Source organism: Carex rostrata, chromosome 10 (assembly GCF_964058835.1).
Source record: "Carex rostrata chromosome 10, lpCarRost1.2, whole genome shotgun sequence".
In the NCBI taxonomy this organism is placed as follows: Eukaryota; Viridiplantae; Streptophyta; class Magnoliopsida; order Poales; family Cyperaceae; genus Carex; species Carex rostrata.
In genome coordinates, this window is record NC_135927.1 from 3631269 (window position 1) to 3650374 (window position 19106).

At 34.7% G+C, this 19106-nt stretch overlaps 3 protein-coding genes and 2 long non-coding RNA genes across 8 annotated transcripts; 4 read left to right on the forward strand and 1 right to left on the reverse strand.

Moving 5' to 3' along the window:
- The first annotated feature begins 515 nt into the window (after nt 1–515).
- LOC144560704 (ATP-dependent RNA helicase SUV3L, mitochondrial-like) lies at nt 516–6760 on the forward strand. 3 transcript variants are annotated; one of them, XM_078309954.1, is made up of 6 exons: nt 516–1079; nt 1874–2134; nt 3541–3695; nt 4361–5207; nt 5759–6037; nt 6699–6760. In XM_078309954.1, exons 1-5 carry the CDS (start codon nt 519–521, stop codon nt 6032–6034), a joined length of 2100 nt encoding a protein of 699 aa, XP_078166080.1. In that variant the 5' UTR covers nt 516–518; the 3' UTR covers nt 6035–6037; nt 6699–6760. The 3 variants fall into 3 exon arrangements, with proteins under 3 accessions (XP_078166080.1, XP_078166079.1, XP_078166078.1); XM_078309953.1 differs by having other exon boundaries at nt 5759–6034; nt 6694–6760; XM_078309952.1 differs by having other exon boundaries at nt 5759–6030; nt 6689–6760.
- A 1499-nt stretch (nt 6761–8259) lies between these two features.
- LOC144561061 (NAP1-related protein 2-like) lies at nt 8260–12087 on the forward strand. 2 transcript variants are annotated; one of them, XM_078310271.1, is made up of 10 exons: nt 8260–8493; nt 8720–8842; nt 9405–9455; nt 9574–9645; nt 9725–9838; nt 10322–10386; nt 10661–10721; nt 10951–11010; nt 11126–11164; nt 11738–12087. In XM_078310271.1, exons 1-10 carry the CDS (start codon nt 8374–8376, stop codon nt 11804–11806), a joined length of 774 nt encoding a protein of 257 aa, XP_078166397.1. In that variant the 5' UTR covers nt 8260–8373; the 3' UTR covers nt 11807–12087. The 2 variants fall into 2 exon arrangements, with proteins under 2 accessions (XP_078166397.1, XP_078166398.1); XM_078310272.1 differs by having other exon boundaries at nt 10954–11010.
- Nucleotides 12088–13746: 1659 nt separating this feature from the next.
- Nucleotides 13747–18792, forward strand: LOC144561062 (vacuolar ATP synthase subunit D (VATD) / V-ATPase D subunit / vacuolar proton pump D subunit (VATPD)). The gene is made up of 5 exons (XM_078310273.1): nt 13747–14142; nt 16944–17174; nt 17323–17437; nt 17525–17688; nt 18427–18792. The coding sequence occupies exons 1-4, from the start codon at nt 13853–13855 to the stop codon at nt 17684–17686; spliced, it is 798 nt and encodes a 265-aa protein (XP_078166399.1). The 5' UTR covers nt 13747–13852; the 3' UTR covers nt 17687–17688; nt 18427–18792.
- On the reverse strand, nt 13899–15145 carry LOC144561064 (uncharacterized). Its single transcript, XR_013513572.1, has 2 exons — nt 14845–15145; nt 13899–14187 (listed from the first exon to the last, which is right to left on the reverse strand). It is a non-coding gene; the product is annotated as an uncharacterized LOC144561064 (long non-coding RNA).
- On the forward strand, nt 14848–16390 carry LOC144561063 (uncharacterized). The gene is made up of 3 exons (XR_013513571.1): nt 14848–14880; nt 15201–15219; nt 15378–16390. It is a non-coding gene; the product is annotated as an uncharacterized LOC144561063 (long non-coding RNA).
- Nucleotides 18793–19106: the final 314 nt, after the last annotated feature.

The window sequence follows — 19106 nt, forward strand, 5'->3', positions numbered from 1 at the left end:
AGGCGCTTCCTAAATTTTTTTAAACCAAAGCAAACCAAATCGAACTGAATCGATCTATTTAACCGAAAAAACCTAACCGTTTAAACCAAACTCTCTTAGTTCGGTTTAAACTAATTAAACCGGGTCCAATAGAAACCCCTATCCGTATCCCCACGTGTATCTGAAGCTATTGCAGGATAAAGAACGGTTTGGATTTAGCCCCAACCACATCAAAAGATTCTAGTGCCTAATGTAACTACCAATTCACATCCTCTTATAAGGAAATATTTTGTAATTAATAAATTCAGACCATTCTTTTAAAATTGCACTAATCTCAAATTGGCTGAGAGTAAATCTCAACCCGTAAAGTGAAGGGAATCTTCTTCGTATATTGGGGAGGATACTCTGAGTCCGCTTTAAGATTCGTGCCATAGTCAAAACAACGGTCTCGATTGATTAACTGTAGCAGAGGTGATGTGGAGATTCGAAATTAGTAGTGTGTTTTAAACAAAATCTCTCCCTTCCATTCCACCGTTGCCATGGCTTCTCTCCTCCGCCGCCCTTCCTCTCGCCTTTCTCTCTCTTTCTCTCTCCTCTCCCGCCACCTTTCTCCCCTTCCCTCTCCTCCTCCTCTCCCCACAACTTCTCACCTCTTCTCCACCTCTCCATCTCCACCTCTCAACCCAACCCAACTCTATCTCTCCCTCTCCTCTTCCTCTTCCTCCCCTACCCACAACCCACAACTCTCCAAATCCCTATGGGACAAGCTAACCATTCTCTTTCGTTCCTTCTCCAAGTCACCATGGGCAATCGACCAAGCCCTCTCTCTCTACCTTCCTTCCTCTGCCTTCCCCTCTGCTGTCAGCAAATTTCGCCTCTTTTTCCTCTCCAACTGCTCTCCTCAGACCGCTGAGCAGTTGTTGGAAATGGCTGAGGAGGAGTCTGAATCGGCCGTGCACAGGTTTCTCTTCCCGGTTTTCGCCGAGTTTTGCTTGAAAGAGTTGCAGAGTGATTTGAAGAAGTTTAAGCAATTAATGGAGACTGCTGATTTGACAAAACCACATACTTGGTACCCGTTCGCACGTGCCATGAAGAGAAAGGTACCGACTTTCATAATATATTTGGCAGCAGTCTTGTTTTGTACCAGTCTGGTACAATGTTGCATGGTTAACCTGATAGGTACCAACTTGTATATGCTATTAGGAGAGCACAGTTTTAAATTCCAAGCAAAGAATAATTTCTTATGATACTGTGTATGTATTTTACCATCTGATAACTGTGTGGTACTGTACAAGTTATATACTGATGATGTTATTTGACCAAGCCGCATACTTGGTACTCATTTGCATGTGCCATGGAGAGCAAGGTTTGGTCTTTTCATTGATGGCACGTACTATTGGGTACCAGTATTGTGTTGCATCAGCTGGTACAATGTTGCATGATTAACCTAGTAGGTGCCGACTTGTATATTCTATTAGGACTTAGGAGAGGAAGGATTTTCTTTCTAAGCAAAGAATCATTTTTTATGATACCATGTATGTATTTTACCAGCTGAAACATGTTATACATCATGCATTACTATGAATTTATTCCTGTGGGCTAAGACAAATTTATATATACTGGTTATCTCATATGGTAAGACTGAAATATAGAGAACCTTTGACATTTTTCTTAAACATGCTACACATTTTTTATTCTTCAATAAAGAGTAAAATGGGTATTTTATAAATTTGAAATGAGTTTTAATATAAAAGACAATAAATGGGTAAATTTGTGAGTTTTTAAAGTCCAGAGGAAAAAATATGTAATTTTGAAGTTTAGAGGGGGAAATACATAATTTTGAAGTTTTTGAGGGGTATCCGTGAAATTCCCCCTTTCTTTTTTCCTGCTGTAGATTATATATCACTGTGGGCCCACAAACAGTGGGAAGACGTACAATGCATTATGCCGCTTTATGGAGGCAAAGTCGGGGGTATATTGCAGCCCGCTACGGCTTCTGGCAATGGAGGTGTTCGACAAGGTGAACTCTTTGGGGGTGTATTGTAGCCTTCACACAGGCCAAGAGAAAGAGGATGTTCCTTTTGCTAATCATGTTGCGTGTACCATTGAGATGGTATCAACTGATGAGCTTTATGAGGTGGCGGTCATAGATGAGGTACATACTCTATTTTCTGAAGTAGAGAAATGACTAATTTGCCCTTAGAAACTGACCAATTAAAGGACTGATATATTTCTGAAGCATTCTACATACAATTGAACAACCTTCAGATGGTTGTGTATCGATCACCTCCTGGAGATGGGGATGATGCCCCTGCCCCCTTTGCTGTTTAATTGTCCTCATGAAGAACTTAATGTTTAATTGTATATATACTAGCTAGCCTAACTCAGGCAATCTCCATGCAAAACACTGATTCTCTTTTGTGTTGTTTGGAAGTTCTGTTGCTTTTTGGTTTGATTAAACATTTGTGCACTTTTGATGTAATATTTTGGGACTATGTTTCTTTAATGAAACGGACTACAAAGCCTTTTATCAAAAAAAAATTCTACATATTTTTTTCTTTTTTAGTAAAGGGTAAAATGGGTATTTTTATGAATTTAACATGAGTTTTAATAGAAGAGATAAAAAGGGTAAATTTGTGAGTTTTGAAATTTAGAAGGGTAAGTATGATATTATGAACTTTTGAGGGGGAAACACATAATTTCAAAAATTTTAATGTCCAAGTTAAACCCTAAACCCTAAACAAGGATGCTAACAGTGATGTACCGGTATTGAGTTCAAGATATAAGACTACTGTAATGTATCTATTTGTACTTGTATCTTATCAGTATTTGCTAATTTTCATCATCCGATCAAGTAAGCAGTATTTTACCAGTATACGACTTGCATGTTGTGATTACCTACCAGTATGCTTCAGTGCATTGAATTTGTATTATAATCCATTTCATAGAACTAAATTACTGTTCCAGCATTTACTGTGACATTAGAGTAGAACTAGGGTGTTCTTAAGCTCACCAAAGTGTTTGGTGAGCTTAACTCCAAAACCCATCAAATCGGTTTCAAATGATGAATCCGAGCCATTGAAATCCGCCTACCTTACGAGTGATGCGTCTACATGTGAAAATTTTAAACATTCGAATTAATTTAGTATAAAGTCAAGCGGTCAAAAAAAGTTCAAAAAATGAATGCACTAAAATTAATTTATTAACCTTGTAATTTTGACCGCTTGACTTTATACTAAATTAATTCGAATGTTTAAAATTTTCACATGTAGACGCATCACTCGTAAGGTAGGTGGGTTTCAACGGTTCGGATTCGTCATTGGAAACCGATTTGATGGGTTTTGGAGTTAAGCTCACCAAACACTTTGGTGAGCTTAAGAACACCCTAGTTCTACTCGTGACATTATATGGTGCTGACACCTATAATAATATATGATACTATAACATGTTTGTATTTTATTATGACATGATGGTAGATTGCTCTAATATTGGTACATATGATTGGAACTATACCTATTTTTGTATTTTATTAACGGTATTCATATATCGCTCATATAACAGGTACAGATGATGGCGGACCCAACCCGTGGGTTTGCCTGGACCCGGGCCTTATTGGGCCTAAAGGCTGATGAGATCCATTTATGTGGCGATCCCAGTGTCTTATCCGTTGTCCAAAACATCTGTCATGACACAGGAGATGATCTTCAAATAAACCGGTAAACTAGATTTCTAGGAAAATAAGATCAACTAAAAGTATCACAAAAAGGCCCTTGTTTTTATTATGTATTTGCAGTTGTTGGCTTTTCTGAGTTATCTCAACTTTTCAGTTGATGTCAAAACCGGCCAAAAAGTATTTTTGGTGCCTATCTAGATGCACGGGCAGTATTATAAAATGGGCTGCTTTAAGATTCGTGCTGAACGGTTCTGATTTGTACGGATCAACTCAAAATTTGAGTCTCTTTTTAAAACATGTACTACCAGAAACTAGTTTTCTTAGAAAAAAATATTAGCTGGACTATTCAAATAAATTATTGGTTAAATATGAAAAAATACCAAAATCCATTCAGATTTAGTCCTGAGTGTTAGCTATATACAATAAATTCAAAATTTTTGGGATAAATCATAAACATTTCTGTAATAATTTCAAAACTACCAGAATACTTTGGATCTATGTAATAACCAGAATACTTGTTTCAAGTAAATTATTGGTTAGATGTAACAAAATTGAAAAAATATTTCAGATCAAGTCCGGAGTTGTAGCCATCATATATTATATGGCCAAAATTTTTGGGATAAAACATAAGCAATTCTGTAATAAATGTAAAAACTACCAGAATACTTTGAATCAATGTACTGACCAGAGCACTCTTTTTAAAAACAGATACGATCGGTTCAAGCCTCTAGTAGTCGAAGCGAAAACCCTCCTTGGTGATTTGAGAAATGTAAGATCAGGTGATTGCGTGGTTGCATTCTCACGTCGTGAAATTTTCGAGGTAAAACTTGCCATCGAGAAATCCACAAAGCACAAATGCTGCGTTATTTACGGGGCGCTACCACCTGAAACGAGGCGCCAGCAAGCAAGTTTATTCAACGATCAAGAAAATGAGTATGATATTTTGGTGGCAAGTGATGCTGTTGGAATGGGGTTGAATTTGAATATTAGAAGGGTTGTCTTTTACTCTTTGTCGAAATTTAATGGAAACAAGATGGTGCCAGTGGAACCTACTCAGGTTAAACAGATAGCGGGTCGGGCGGGTCGTAGAGGCAGTGTTTACCCTGACGGGTTGGTCACGACATTTTCATTAGATGATTTAAATTATTTAATTGAGTGTTTGCAAAAGCCATTTCAACAAGTGAAGAAGGTGGGGTTATTCCCATGCTTTGAACAGTTCGAGCTGTTTGCCGGTCAATTCCCGGAAATGCCGTTCAATGAACTGCTTGACAAATTCCGGGAGAATTCCCGGATTGATCAGAGTTTCTTCTTTTGTAAGAATGATGGTGTGAAGAAGGTGGCAAATATGCTTGAACGGGTACCGAATTTAACTTTGAAGGAGCGGTACAGCTTTTGCTTCGCACCGGTTAATATAAGAGACCCTAAGGCCATGTACCATTTGTTGAGATTTGCAACATACTACAGTCAGAAAAAACCAGTAAGCATTGCTATGGGCATGCCAAGAGGATCAGCGAAGAACGATGCAGAGTTGCTTGATTTGGAAACCAAACACCAGGTTTTATATTCTCTGGACCTTAAAAATTTAATAAGAATAATGATGATGATAATAATAATAATAATAATAACAATAATAATAGTGAAAAAATGATAATAATAAAAAATGTATCATATATGATAAAAATAATATGAAGCTGCTTTCAAAATTTTACTTGTGTAAAATATTATATAACGAAAAAATGTTTTAATATTCATGAACTGAATATTTTGCTTTGCATGTTTAACTATTCTGGTACATGAGTAAAAAGAGACAAAAATACCAAAAGCAAGAGGGAGAATTTCATGTACACCCCTCAAAAACTTCGAAAATTACGTATCGCTCCCTCTATTATTCATAATATCATATGTACCGTCCTAAATTTGAAAAACTTACAAATTTACCCATTTTACTTAAAAATATATATATATGTAGTCTGTGTAGGACAATTTCAGTATTATGAAATTTTAGGGATACGTAACTTTGAAGTATTTTTAGAGATAATACATGAAATCCCCCCCCAAAAAAAAAACATTTTGGTGGAGTATTGCTAATTTGAAATGAATCACCAGGTGCTGTCGGCATATCTCTGGCTGAGTCATCATTTTGAAGAGAGTGACTTCCCTCATGTCGAGAAAGCAGAGAACATGGCCGCTGGTATTGCCGAATTACTCGGGAAATCTCTTGCAAGGGTTTATTGGAAGCCGCAATCACGGCAACAAATTAGTAGAAACAAGAAAAATGAGGCCGGAGAAGAAGATAGACAAGAGAAAGAAGACAGTTCGATTGAGGATGATCGGCGTGGATATCAAAGGCCGATATCTTTTGTTAAGGAATCTATGATGTGAGTGGTGCTTTTATTGCTACATTATAATCCCTATTTCCTTTTCAAAGTTTAAATAGTCGATCCGAACCGTTAATCATAATCTCCATATGAAAAATGTACTTGGAGACGAATTTTTTTACTATTTTTTAGAAAGGTAGAAAAACACTAATTTCAAATGGTCTGGAGTCTTTAGATCAAGTGATTTTGTACCTATTTAAAAATACTAAAAAAATTCAAAAAAAATGTGAAATTTGTCATCTAAGCACATTGTCATATGGAGATCATGTTGAGCAGAACGGATCGACTATTGGGACTTTGAAAATGGAGATATGCATCCATAGTACGGACCAAAGTGCGCTATGCATAGTACCATAGCTTCTTCACATAGTTGATTTGGTTCTGACACTAACAAGTGGCATAATATACTTTCAAGTCCAATTTTTGGCTAAAACATTTTTTTCTCTTCATGTGACTATTTTGTAATTTTTTTCTGTTTGCTGCTGAGATATCTCAAATTTTCAGTTTATCTAAAGCCATGCGAAATTTCTTTCGTTGCCTATTAAGTTACTGGTACTGGTACCAATCTGGGGTACATTAGAATCTGATCATTTATTTCTTTTCCTTTTGTTCTTATTAAATTACTTTGTTCTGATGCAAGTGCTAAATAACTTTACAGGAAAGGGGAGAATACAAATGAGGGGTACAGTTCACCTTCGTATAATTTCGTTGCTTAATCACCAACCGAAGGCATATATATATATTTGGTATTTCACGACATAGCGATGGCAATGTGATCTCACTTTTTGGCGAAAAATAAATTAATCAAGGGAGAAACTGTAAAACTGTCTCTCTTTTTTTGATAGGTGACAGTAGTTTTTTTTTTTTTTTTTTTCAGAAACTATTGAAGGAGTTAGTAGATTATCTATGATGCATTTGTCATTGTTAGATATATTATTTAAGAGTTAGTAGATTATCTCTTTAGGATGAATAGATATCATGATATCAGGTTTAAATGCATTTAATCTTTTACTAGGATGTGTATTAATACTTGGTTGTTTTTTTTTTCTTTTTTTACTATGTAAGTCTGATATCATGCTAATCAAATACAGTGATTCAAATCAAGTTTTCATGTAGTTTTAACTTGATTTGTGAACTTGTTGCATTAATAGAAGGTGATATTTTGAATTGAGATTTAATAATTTAATGAGAATAACAAAAAAAAATAGTCCTAATTAGATTAATGTAAGAATTGTATTAGCTTTGTATTATTTGTATTAGTGAAAATTTTGTTTGAATTGTATAGTTGGAATAGGAAGGAAAGAAATAAATAAACTAATGATGTATTTTATTTTTTACTAAATCTATTTTCCCCTTTGTTTTCATACTATTATTTTCAACAAACAATTTCAATTTCATGTATAATTGAAATATTTATTATTTCAATTTTCAAACATATTGTTGTTACTGAAATAGACATAATTTATATATTTTATATTTTTTATACCATTTTCAGAGTAAGAAGACTATTTAAAAATTAAGAAAGGACAAAAATATAATTAATAATTTACAAAGGACCCTAAAAAAGCTCTTCCTTCTTAAAAAATTGAAAAAAAAAAAAAAAATATAGGACCACTGATTCCTACATAATACCAATCCGACGGCTGTAGTACACCTAGCAAATGCCGATTCTTCTAGGGTTAGGGTTTATACTGGGTAAATATTTTGACAGAGTAGTTTTGACTTTGTGCAGCTGACTTACATTATGCAGCGCTGTTTTAATTTTAAAGCCATCGCGCTGCATAGAGCTAAAACTACTCTGTTAAATTCTTACTATTTATAAATATCAATCCAGGCACGTGTCTCAAAAGAAACGGCTTAGATTCCTCGGGCTCTTAATCAACTACTCTCACCACCTATACAATCAACAACTAACTTTATCATACAACAAATACACCCGGTGTTTTCTTCGTACAAATGACCCCATTACCAAATTAGACGGAGCTCATTTACACCGAGCTCATTTAATGATGTATAACAGAAAGGCAATGTAATCGTTCGTTTCACCTAAAATAACAGAGTATTTCTGTTTGAATCTGGACTGTCCAATCAGAATCCGCACGAATATTAAAGCTAACACATGCGTTCCATTCCGATTGGACGGTAGTTATCGAAACAGGAATATACTGTTACCTCAGAGGATGATAATGGAATGAAATCTGTCTATAAATAAACATAGATTAAACAAAGGGGGTTTTTCTCTGTCTCTGTCTCTGTCTCTCTCTCTGTAAACCTCGCCGCGTAAAGCCCTAGTCTTTCTCTCTGTTCCGAGCTAGGGTTAGGGTTTTGGAGAAGAAAGAAAGCATGGGGGCGGATAAGGGGAAGAAGGCGAAGTTGTCAGAAGGAGAAGAGAACGAGCACATTGATGGCGACTTGGTTCTTTCCATAGAGAAGCTACAAGAGATCCAGGACGAATTAGAGAAGGTTAACACCGTTTTTATCGATTAATTCGCCTTAATCTCGTATAATTTGCAGTTTGATTAGGTCAATTTAGTTTGTTTTAGTAATTATTGTATTATATTCAGACCTAATCGAGAAATAATTCAACTTGAATTCCTAAATTTTACTTTTTGAAGATAATTGCAAATGATCATTGCTCTCAATTGAAATGGTGATTTATGAGTAGGTGGTACCATGTTTTGTTGTGTAGGTTAATGAAGAGGCAAGTGATAAGGTATTGGAGGTGGAGCAGAAATATAATGAGATCCGCAGACCCGTTTATGTCAAAAGGAATGATGTCATCAAAACTATTCCCGACTTTTGGCTTACTGCTGTAAGCTCATTTTTCAACAACTTCTCAAATTATTAAAAAATTCTCTGAATTTAGGAAACCAATCTATGAATTGATGAAAAAGACTATTCAAATTTGGAAAAAAGTTTCCTTTTTGATATAATCAAAAATCTCATTTATCATTTTTTTTATAATGAAGAATGTATAATAATAGTATTAATTTATGAAAAAAATATTAAAATTTCTCTGAATTGGAGTCAACTTGGAGTCAAAATTAAAACCAATCTATAGTATTGATACCCGTTACTAATGCATAGTAGGCAAATTTGAGGTCTTTAAAAATTTTAGATCAAAACTATGAATTAATGAACATAGGTTCCCTTTTCGAACTACCCAAAAATCTCATTTATCATTTTTTTTTTGTTATAACAAAAAATGTGGCTGGATTATTTAGTAATGACACCTGTTTTTACTCTTAATAAATGATCCATATCATGGAGTAAAGGTATAATACGATATTAATTTCTGAAATTTGTAATGGTGATTAATTTTATTATTGAACAAATTTTTTTATATATGTATTTTTGTTTTTCCTTTTTTGTAGTTTCTAAGCCATCCACTCCTTGGTGACTTGCTTAGTGAAGAAGACCAGAAGGTAATATTTTGTTCTACTCACTTTTAATTGTGATATTATGCCTTTAAAATTATACGATAAAACAATTTATCTCAAGTGATACACAAATTAAATTCTCTTGGTTTCTGAAAAATGTTAGATTTTCAAGCACTTGGTTTCTTTGGATGTCGAGGACTGTAAAGATCTGAAATCAGGCTACTCCATTATACTGGTAAGTTACAAGTCTTAATTAAGCACTTTAATTATCGAAGAGGTTTGCATAATTTAATTTTTTGTTCTATAACATGTAGAATTTCTCAGAGAACCCATACTTCGAGAACAAGACTTTGACGAAGACATTCTCTTTCACTGAGGAAGGCACTACAACAGTTAAAGCAACTCCTATTAACTGGAAGGAAGGCATGGTATGTAATTTCATATCATCCTTTTACTTCACTTTAAAATGTAGCTAATTGTTTATATTTTTTTGAAGTAAATTGAATAACATTGTTGCAAGAGTGAAACTACATAACGAGCCAAACATTTATTTAAACAAAAAAAAATCATTTTTGGGGTTTATTTCTGTAATTTTATACAATATAAAGAGGTTGAAAACTGAACATTTTTTTTGGCATGGTCATTTCTTATACATAATGAGCTTGAAAAATGATATATTAGCATAATTTTGTCTTGTGAAGTAAATGACGATCAACGGTTAAAAAACATTTAAATAATGGGACCATTTATGGTTAAAAAAAAATAAGCGAATTCCAATTTGACCTTAACAAACTGTATTTCAAGTTATCCGAAGTTTTTAATTTTGCTTATCTTGGCTAATGATGCTACTTCTAAATAAATACTAGTAGATTTAATTTCTAATGTTGTTCTTTAATTTCACCTTGATGAAGAACATAGCTAATGGGAGCACTGAGCACGAAAAGAAAGGCAAGAAGCGGCCTTTGGTTGAGCAGAGGTTAGGTTTATATTTTTTTTATTTTTAAATTTCATTGCACCTCCATTCAAGTAATTTAGGAAGTATTTCTTGTAGTGTTACTAGGTTATTTTGGAACTGTTAATTCATCTTTCCAGGGGCATAATTGATATGTATATATTTTGTGGATATAACTTGAATTGTTTCTTAATTTTTTTAGTTATTTGATTTTTAATAATTGTCAACTTTGTCTGACATTACATTTGGGAATTCTATATAAACTTCTTGAATTAAATATCTTGTGTTTTCAATGCAGCTTCTTTATGTGGTTTAGTGAAGCACAAGAAGATGATCAAGGTGAATCACTACAGGACGAGGTAAATTTTACCAAATGGACCCCCATTTTGTTTGAAATATTACTGTAGTGCAAATGATCACTCTCTCCATTAGCAACAAAAATGGATGTGTAGTTTGGGATCCTTTGAACAATTAATTTGACTTTTTTTTTGCAAAAAAAATATTTAGGTCAAAGCTTGACTACATATCTTTTATTTAGAAGGGCAAATTGGTTATATTCTCTAATCTGTTTTTTATTTTTTTTTGTAGCAGATAGCCGAAATAATAAAGGAGGATTTGTGGCCTAATCCATTGAAGTACTTTAACAATGTTAGTGTTGCATTTCTTCTCTCTCTCTTCCAAAATATTGTTTGTTTGTCCTTTTCTACCAAGTTATGTGTTCCTGCCATTTATTGCAATTTTAATTTTAATTTTTTCTTTTCAGGAGGCTGATGAAGAACTTGAAGGAGAGGAGGGTGAAGAGGTAATTTCTCTTTTTTTTCCCGTCATGTAGTTTACTTCAGTATTAGTTGGTAGTCTTACTTGGATTATGTCCGGGAAAACTGAGATAAGAAATAACAGTTAACTAGTATTAAATTGGATAATATCTTATAAGATTTGCAATCTTTTCTACCTATCTAAAAAAATTGTTTAAAAATCTAACAAATGTAAAAAATTTGATATACAAGAACATTTTCATATGTAGATCATGTTGAATGATTCAGATCGACAATTTAGAGTTTATAAATGGAGATATTAATTTATAGTATGGATCAATGTGTATTACGCATAGTGAACCCATATCCTCTTTGGTAACAAAACATTTATGTTTGGATCACGGCCTTTTGATTGGAATCTGGGCCAATCCGGCCTGAGGTGGAATGCACAGGACTGCTTTAATAGTCGTGTGGATTCTGATTAGACAGTCCAGATCCAAAGAAATATTCTGTTACCTTAGGTGATACAAATTCATGCATAGCCTCACTCCTGTATTTATTTATATTTTGTTTTGGTAGAACCTAATTTTTTAATTTTTTTTTTTTTGTATTTTGTGAAGGGATCTGAAGGAGAAGATGGAGAAGAAGGAGAAGAGGAGGAAGAGGAAGAGGGAGAAGATGAAGAATAACTTTTAATACTTGTTCTCTATGATATCTCTATGTCGATCCTATTGACTCATTCGTTGCATGATGTCAATGCTAAGTATAAAGTATTCTCCATTGAAACAAGTATGAAAAATGAGATGATGGAATTGCAGGGGTTTTGTTGTAAGGATTAAGTGGGTTTAAGTTTTGGATAGTTTTGTAGTGAAAGAAATTTGTTAGCTTATTTATAAGGGGATTAATCTTGCTTTGGTAACTTATTAGAGATTTATCATTTAATATATAATATATATAATACTTAATCTCTGTGATATCTCTAAGCATAAAGTATTTACTATAAGAGGTACCTTTAAAGTTTCATCAGCTTCAATTCCTAGAAGCATAAGAGCCTATCAAAACAAAAAAAAAAAAATTTAAAATAACCAAATAAAATTTTCTGACATAAGCAAGTTGCTACCAGATCTGGATTGTATCCTCTATTCATCAAGTTGATACTTGATGAATCATACAAGGATGTTGCATACAAGAATACATATGTCACAATACAAGCATAACCATTGATGTCAAAAACATGAATTTAACTTGGTAATCTTACAAGTACAGAACCTACATGATTTACAATAATTACACTTAGTAATCTTAAGCAAACAAGCCCCCTACTTTATTTCTAACTAAAGCACCAAGTTCATATCTTTTTGAAAGTATAATAAATTAAATATTTACAGAGTTACAACATACGCCTTCTAGCATGCACAATAAAATATCCTCTTGATTCATCAGAGCTGAATGCAAAGGATATATAATAAATGAAATTGAGAACCAGATAAAGTAGCACTAAATAGAATCCTCAAAATAAAATTTAATGACCTGTGCAAATAGGAGAAACCGGGGGCAACACATGGCACGAATTGAAGAGAGATGCCGGGTGGGGGGCGCGAACGCCATTGTTCTTGTGGCAAGGGTCAGAGAAGTAGGAATGAAAGAGGGGAAGCACGAATAGAGCATGGCCGGTGAGTTCGATGAGAGCGGCGGAGCGGTATGGCGAGGGAGAGGCAGAGTTGCTTAAGAGATGGGAAGTAACGTTCAAGGAGAAACCGACTAGAAGAAAATAAAATTTGGGCTGTGCTCCACAAAATCCACACGGAGAGGAACGGAAAGGAAGAGGAAAGGAGGCAGCTATGGTTCCCTTCGTTATAGTAATTTCTACACTCCGATTTGGGAGCTACAGATTTGGAAGATTTGTAAAGACTACAGAGCGTTACCCTCGAGACAATAGCGTCCCCCCTCCCTTTCCTCTCCGATTTTGTTCTTTTGAAGTAACGAACGGCATGGGCAACCCGTGTTCCTCTCCTCTTTTCTTTCGTTATCCTTCATTTCCTTTAAAGAAGGGATTTCTATGAGAGACATAGAATTGCAGATCTAACATGTCTAAAAAGGATCTGAAGAGGGATTCGTTAATCAAGCGAAAAAATTGAAAATGAGAATTGAACGGTATTCATGTCCATCGGAACCAAACAAGTTCCAATGCCCATCGGACCCAAGCTGCTCCCCTCTGGATGGGCTTAACCCAATTTAATCTGGAACAAATTTAGGTGAAAATAGTAAAATAACTGTTACATCGAGATGGTGCTCTACATAATAAACAGGCTCAACTTGGGTTTATACCTGGAATACAGGATATATTTATTACTTTACAGTTAACACAGTTGAATTTGGGTTTATACCTTCCTATTCATGGCACAAAAATTTATTTTTCAAAATTTAACTAGTTGATCTAACCATCCAACAATATCATTATACTTATAAATTAAAAATTACATTTTTTGGATAAAAATAAAAATAAAATTTTAATATTTAATCTGCAAATTTACTCTAATTTTGTCATTAAAAAAAATCTATAATTATAGCCTTTATGGGTCCCCAATCATAAAATCGGTGTACTACACCGAGTCCAGGGACAATGAATTCCTCGTCTCCTCTCTTCTTGGTCTTCCCTTCTTCGAGAGATCCCGATCTCTCTCTCTCTTTCCCAAATCAAAGGAAAAAAGGGAAGAAAGAAACGAGACAACATCATGGCGGGTAACAACCAGAGGCTGACAGTGGCCCCGACCGTGACCATGCTGGGCGTAATGAAACAGCGTCTAGTGGGGGCTACAAGGGGCCACGCGTTGTTAAAGAAGAAGAGCGATGCTCTGACGGTGCAGTTCAGAGCCATCTTGAAGAAGATTGTCACCGCCAAGGAGTCCATGGGAGATGCCATGCGCAACGCCTCTTTCTCTCTCACTGAGGCCAAGTATGTAGCGGGTGACAACGTCAAGTACGTCGTCAGAGAATCTGTTAAATCCGCTACCTTGCGTGTCAGGTATCAGAACTGCAAATTTCATTTCTTTTTTACTAGTACCTGTTACTGCACTGAATTTAGACTGTACCAGGAGTGTCTAGGTCAATTAGGGAACCAGTTTAGGTCTGATGGGTTCGTCTGTCTGATCCTCTTTAAGATCCGTGCTCACGTATATTAAAGCTGATGCACACCCATATTGAAGCGGCGTGCACGGATCCTTAATTGGTCCCATGAATTAGATCACAGCTGAAATTTGGTAAAACTCGTGACTGTCATTTTGGAGGGATCATACTATGACTATACTGGTTTGATTTCTTTTTTTATGGTGTTAATCCGTAGATAATTGTACTGGTACTGATCACTACACTTTGGTCTCAGAATTTTACCTGTTAGAGCACTGAATTTACAATGTATCAGGAGTGTCTATGTGAATTAGGGAACCAATTTGGGTCGAATGGATTCCATGTCCGTCTGACTGCTTTAATCCAGTGCGCACGAATATTAAAGATGAGGCGCACACATATTTATGCGGCGTGCACGGATCCCAAATTGGTCCCGTGAATTAGATCATAGCTGAAATTTTGTAAATGAATCACATATCTACTGATATCAGATAATTTTAATGGTACAAAAAGTTTTTCTTATTTATATAATTGTCTGTCAGTAGGTGCCACCTTAAAAATTGTTTTACTGGTGCTGATCGTCAATCTTTGGTCTCAGAACTGTACCTGTTAGTGCACTGAATTTACACTATCAGGAGTGTCTAGGTGAATTAGCAAACCAATTTGGGTATGATCCGCTTTAAGATCCGTGCTCACGTATTAGAGCTGAGGTTCACACATATTGAAGCGGCAGGCACGGATCTCAAATTGGTCCCGTAAATTAGATCATAGCTGAAATTTTTGTAAATGAATCACATATCTACTGTTACCAGATAACTTCACTGGTACAAAAAGTTTTTCTTATTGATGCAATTGTTAGTAGGTGCCACATTCAAAATTGTTTTACTGGTACTGATCGTTACACTTTGGTACCAGAACTCTACCTGTTACTGCACTGAATTTATACTGTAAAACCAGGAGTGTCTAGGTGAATTAGGTAACCAATTTGGATCCAATAGGCATAGGACTAAAATTTAAGTCCGATGTTCCACGTCCGTCTGATCTGCTTAAAGATTCGTGTGCATGAATATTAAAGCTGAGGGGCACACATATTGAAGCGGCATACATGGATCCCAAATTGGTCCTGTGAATTAGATCATAGGTGAAATTTGGTAAATAAAATCACATATCTACTGAGCAAAACTCGTGACTGTCATTTTGGAGCGATCATACTAGGACTATACTGGTTTGATTTCTTTTATCTGGTTGTAGCCTGTAGATAATTTTACTGGTACTGATTGTCACACTTTGGTTTCAGAATTATACCTGTTAGAGCACTGAATTACACTGTATTAGGAGTGTCTTGGTGAATTAGCTCATAGCTGAAAATTTGTTAAAGGAATCATTTCAACTTTCTGAGTACTACTGTATTTGTTTATAAGAATTGGAGCGATCATATTATAACTATACTGGTTTGATTTCTTTTATCTGGTGTTTATCCGTAGATAATTTTACTGGTACTGATGGTCACACTTTGGATTCAGAACTGTACCTACTAGAGCACTGAATTCACCTCAGGAGTGTCTAGGTCAATTAGATCATATCTGAAATTTTGTAAATTAACTCATTTCAAATTTAATTTCTTTTATCTGGTGCTAGCCCATAGAAAATTTGACTGGTGCTAAAATCTTTTCTTATAAATACTGTTGTTAGTAGGCACCACCTAGCCCACTAAACTTTGAAAGAATTTTACTGGTACTGATCGTCAAACTTTGGTCTCAGAACTGTACCTGCTAGAGCACTGAATTTACACTGTATCAGGAGTGTCTTCGTGAATTAGATCATAGCTGTAATTGTGTAAGTTAAATCATTTCAAATTTGATTTCTTTTATCTGGTGCTAGCCTGTAGATAATTTACTGGTACTAAAATCTTTTCTTATAAATACAGTTGTTAGTTGGCACCACTTAGCCCACTAACCTTTAAAAGAATTTTACTGGTACTGATCGTTACACTTTGGTATCAGAACTGTACCTGTTAGAGCACTGAATTTACTCTGTATCAGGAGTGTCTAGGTGAATTAGCTCATAGCTGAAATTTTGTAAATTAAATCATTTCAAAATTTAATTTCTTTTGTCTGGTGCTAGCCTGTAGATAATTTTACTGGTACTGATCGTCAAACTTTGAATTCAGAACTGTACCTGTTAGTGCAGTGAATTTACACTGTACCAGTTGTGTCTCGATGAATTACCTCATAGCTGAAATTTTATAAATTAAATCATTTCAACTTTTTTGAGTACTACTTTTGTAATTTGTTTACAAGAATTGAGGGTAACAGCGGGTGGGTATCATTTTGGTGCCTATTTGAATTATAGGGCTCCTCCTTTGAGATTTGTGCCTGGTAACAGCTGCCATAAGTCTGCTTGTATTATAAGTGACTATTACATAAAATTCTGAATTCCACAAGGTTCAAAATTTGTGATTTTTGTTATATAGTACATAAAATTCTGTGGGAATATTTCAGAAATAATTTGTAAAAATGCAAAACCGGTACAATGGATACATGAAAGGTAAACCTGAGTAGCAATGAAAGGTATATAAATTTCTAATTACTATCGAAAGAACAGTTTTTGATTGGGAATAGTGATTCTTATTCTAGCGTAGAGTAGAATAGAGATGCTTATTTTCTGGAATAAAGTTATAGCAACTATTTCTGATGGCAGGTCAAAGCAGGATAATGTAGCAGGTGTGAAGCTACCACGATTCGAGCACTTCATTGACAGCTCATCAGGTGTGTCCGGGGGAAATGATCTTACCGGTCTTGCACGTGGAGGTCAACAGATCCAAGGATGCCGTGTAGCGCATCTAAAGGCTATTGAACTCCTTGTTGAGTTGGCTTCTCTCCAGACTTCATTTCTCACTCTTGATGATGCCATCAAGACCACTAACCGTAGGTACGTAACAATTATATCTTTCATTTTTCTTGTCTAAAATCGATAAGTTATATAAATAAATTCTACATTAAATTCTATATATCTTTCATTATTCCAATAACTCTTTATTGAATGAAATCCGATCGAGAATTCTCTAAATCTTATGCAGGGTGAATGCACTGGAGAATGTGGTGAAGCCACGAATTGAGAACACAATAAGCTACATAAGGGGTGAACTTGACGAACTGGAGAGGGAGGATTTCTTTCGCCTAAAGAAGATTCAGGTCAGACTACATGCATAGTATTAAACAAAAAAAAAAGTAGACATGATCTGTTTTTAACTTAATATATATATTTTTTTTTGACACCAGGGCTTCAAAAAGCGAGAGGTTGAGAAGCAGATGGCATCTGCTAAGAACTTTGCTGTGGAGCAAGAAACAGAGAAGCTTTCTCTTAAGAAGGGAGTTTCCATGAACGCCGCTCATAATCTCCTCTTTGCTGGTGGTGACAGGGATCCTGATCTCATCTTTTGAAGGTGTGTGGGCCCCCCTCACTCTTGACTCCCTTTGCTATGAGCCCGAATGTTTTATGCATTTATAAATGGCCATCCTAAATATAAATCTTGCTCATGGCGTGCTTCCCAGTCAATTAGAAGACTGAATATTTTTCTCAGACATACTACATGTTTTTAATTTTTTAATAAAGGCTAAAATGGATACTTCATAAATTTAAAATGAGTTTTAATTAAAAAAAAGGCCGTAAATTGGGTAAATTTTGTGGGTTTTTTAAATTTAGAGGGGTAAATATGATATTATGAATTTTATAGGGGAAATGCATGAAATCCCCCCTATAGTTTATTTCACAAGGAATTGAGCTGTTTTTGGCTGTTATTATAGAAAGCTATGTTATCAAGTATCAGTATTGGAGAATAACCCAATTCCCAGTATATATCAGTATCAGTACCATGTCTAATAGTAAACCGTGTATCCAAAGTAGTACCATTATTGAAACATAGTTAACCTAAGTTTACACTTTGAATATAAATTTGTTGACTATAATTAGAAAAAAAATTACAGAATGAATTATAACCATTTGAACAAGAAATAAACAAAAACAAGTAACAAAGTTCTGTCTTTTTCCCCCCTGGTCGTGTATGAACAACGATGAGTTTGGTATATTAAGATTTAGTCGTGCCTCAAAATCAACTTATTTGTTGACCTTTTAAACAAATTTGCTAAACATTATTTAATATATTTTTTTTTGTTCTAATTAGGTTGTCATTGGTGAATTGAGTTTGCATATTTTTTACGAAGACATCACATAATTATCTAAGAGGTGCCTTGTTACTGAGTTGCGGAGTGTGATTTATATATCTACTTTATCTTAATAAATCAGTGGACAGTGCTGATACTGGTATGTAGATTATTTTGTTGCACGATATTATTAGATTTATATCTGTTTCATTTAATTGGCTTCTTTTGTTTGTCAGTAAGTTTCCAGTTTTTGATGTTTTCTTTTGCTTGAGATGTATATGAATTGTTGTACTAGGTCCGTAGTTATTTTGCTGCAAAAAGAGATGAATAATGAAACTTTGGTTGAGTTTTCATGTGACTTATTTATGTATATTTGCAAAACAAAATATGACAACTTTCATTTTTGTTTCAAAGAGTTACATTTCCAATATTACATACATAATATATTGATAGATGTCAAACCACAACTTATTTTAAAAAAGGATTTGCGTAAGAGATTAAACAACAATCGATTGAGATTTGGAGACATGTAACACCTTGAACATGACACGTGACTTTTCATCCTCTTACATATCTTTCATAAACTGTTGAAAATTTATGTGATTACTACTTCCAGATTCAGTAACCATCACAAGAAAATTGAAACCCAAAAATGTACAAAAACCTAATAAAAACAAAACGTGGCAATCTAAACTGCCAT

Coding starts and splice junctions, on each gene's coding strand:
- LOC144560704 (XM_078309952.1), top strand. CDS start 519: ATGGCTTCTCTCCTCCGCCGCCCTTCCTCTCGCCTTTCTCTCTCTTTC. Junction 2,135..3,540: donor AGGTGGCGGTCATAGATGAG/GTACATACTCTA, acceptor CTCATATAACAG/GTACAGATGATGGCGGACCC. Junction 3,696..4,360: donor GATGATCTTCAAATAAACCG/GTAAACTAGATT, acceptor TTTTAAAAACAG/ATACGATCGGTTCAAGCCTC.
- LOC144561061 (XM_078310271.1), top strand. CDS start 8,374: ATGGGGGCGGATAAGGGGAAGAAGGCGAAGTTGTCAGAAGGAGAAGAG. Junction 10,722..10,950: donor GTGAATCACTACAGGACGAG/GTAAATTTTACC, acceptor TTTTTTTTGTAG/CAGATAGCCGAAATAATAAA. Junction 11,165..11,737: donor AAGGAGAGGAGGGTGAAGAG/GTAATTTCTCTT, acceptor TATTTTGTGAAG/GGATCTGAAGGAGAAGATGG.
- LOC144561062 (XM_078310273.1), top strand. CDS start 13,853: ATGGCGGGTAACAACCAGAGGCTGACAGTGGCCCCGACCGTGACCATG. Junction 14,143..16,943: donor TCCGCTACCTTGCGTGTCAG/GTATCAGAACTG, acceptor TTCTGATGGCAG/GTCAAAGCAGGATAATGTAG. Junction 17,175..17,322: donor ATCAAGACCACTAACCGTAG/GTACGTAACAAT, acceptor AATCTTATGCAG/GGTGAATGCACTGGAGAATG.